This window comes from Ailuropoda melanoleuca, chromosome 6, assembly GCF_002007445.2.
Source record: "Ailuropoda melanoleuca isolate Jingjing chromosome 6, ASM200744v2, whole genome shotgun sequence".
Classification (NCBI taxonomy): Eukaryota; Metazoa; Chordata; class Mammalia; order Carnivora; family Ursidae; genus Ailuropoda; species Ailuropoda melanoleuca.
The window spans coordinates 58866718-58868303 of record NC_048223.1 but is presented as its reverse complement, the minus strand read 5'-3'; the positions used below and the strand labels follow the sequence as shown (position 1 = coordinate 58868303).

The following is a 1586-nucleotide window of genomic DNA, read 5'->3' as shown; positions in this document are numbered from 1 at the left end:
GGGCGGTGGGAGTGGGCGGGGCCGGGGCTGTCCGGGGCGGGGCCGGGGCGGAGCCGAGGGGCGGCTAGGCGGCGGGCCGCGCTCTGGCTGGTCTGCGGCGTGGGCCTCGGCTGTGGCGGCGACGGCGGCGGCGGGGGAAGATGCTGCAGTCCCTGGCCGGCAGCTCGTGCGTGCGCCTGGTGGAGCGGCACCGCTCGGCCTGGTGCTTCGGCTTCCTGGTGCTCGGCTACCTGCTCTACCTGGTCTTCGGCGCCGTGGTCTTCTCGTCGGTGGAGCTGCCCTACGAGGACCTGCTGCGCCAGGAGCTGCGCAAGCTGAAGCGGCGCTTCCTGGAGGAGCACGAGTGCCTGTCGGAGCAGCAGCTCGAGCAGTTCCTGGGCCGCGTGCTGGAGGCCAGCAACTACGGCGTGTCAGTGCTCAGCAACGCCTCGGGCAACTGGAACTGGGACTTCACCTCCGCGCTCTTCTTCGCCAGCACCGTGCTCTCCACCACAGGTAGAGGCCCGCCGCCGCGCCGGCCGCCGCGGCCACTCTGCTCCCGCGCCCCGCCTCCCCTCTGCCCCGGGCGCCCCGGCCCTTCTCCGCGCCCTCCCGCGGTGCGCACACCCCGCGGAGCCGGAAGCCGGCTCCGTGGCCACAGGACACGCCTTGGGTGTTGCCGCCCGTAACTCCGGGGGGAGTGGTCCCTAACGCCTTCGGCCTCGGTGGCTACAGGGGCTTCACGGGACGAGTGGTCCCTAACGCCTTCGGCCTCGGTGGCTACAGGGGCTTCGCGGGCTGCGTCCCGTTTTTCGCGGTACCCTACACCTGACTGTCCAGTAGGAATCTGGAGCATCCCGGCCGCCGCGCGGCGAGGCGAGGGGATGCTGGAAACTAGCCACTGCTCCGAGTGCGCTCACCCTCCTCCCGACCCCATCCCGCAGGCCCGAGGCTGCGCTGAAGGGTCACCTTCCGGAGGGTGCCCTGTCTTTTGGTGATGCATAGATTTCTTGGCTCTTTGCTGTTGTGGGGGCGGTTGTAGGGGTAGCCGAATGACATCACTCTGCTCTTCGCAGGTGACCTCTGCCTGAGCGGACAGGCGGATCCGGTTTCTTTTCGGAGTAGGAGGAGGGGTGAGGGAAGGGAGCATCCGATCGCCTGGATCTGGCAAAATGGGGGCACCCTGATTCAGCAGTTTTTTCAACTTTGGGTGTGCGAGGCCACCCTTAAACTTCGCAGCGACACTTCCCCCATACTACTCACCCCGCAGGACGCTCACGAATGGAGGAGCGTCCTAGGTGAGGGCGGAGGCCGGCGCGTGCCCCGGGCGCCCTTACTGTGCCGGGTTAGATGAATGAAGGATGTTTTCCCAGCGGCTGAGTGAGGCACATACACTTGGTTGGACTTATTTATAAATTGATATTTGAACCTTGGCAAGTATCTCAAAGAACGTTCAGAGAAGTCCCCCTTTTTTTTATCCAGGAGATCAAATCTTTCAACAGTCCATCTTGGCTTGAACAAGGTCACACTGATCCTAGTTACCGGGGTAGTCTTGGAATCTGCGCCCATGTGATCCGCTCCCACCCCCACCCCCACCCCCACCCCAA

At 65.3% G+C, this 1586-nt stretch overlaps 1 protein-coding gene across 1 annotated transcript in view; it reads left to right on the top strand.

Moving 5' to 3' along the window:
• The first annotated feature begins 47 nt into the window (after nt 1-47).
• Nucleotides 48-1586, top strand: part of KCNK1 (potassium two pore domain channel subfamily K member 1) — a 46256-nt gene continuing 44717 nt past the window's right edge. The window contains exon 1 of the mRNA XM_011235725.3: nt 48-495. Within this exon, the coding sequence (XP_011234027.1) occupies nt 141-495 (355 nt within the window). The 5' untranslated portion in view covers nt 48-140. The remainder of the gene's footprint in view (nt 496-1586) is intronic.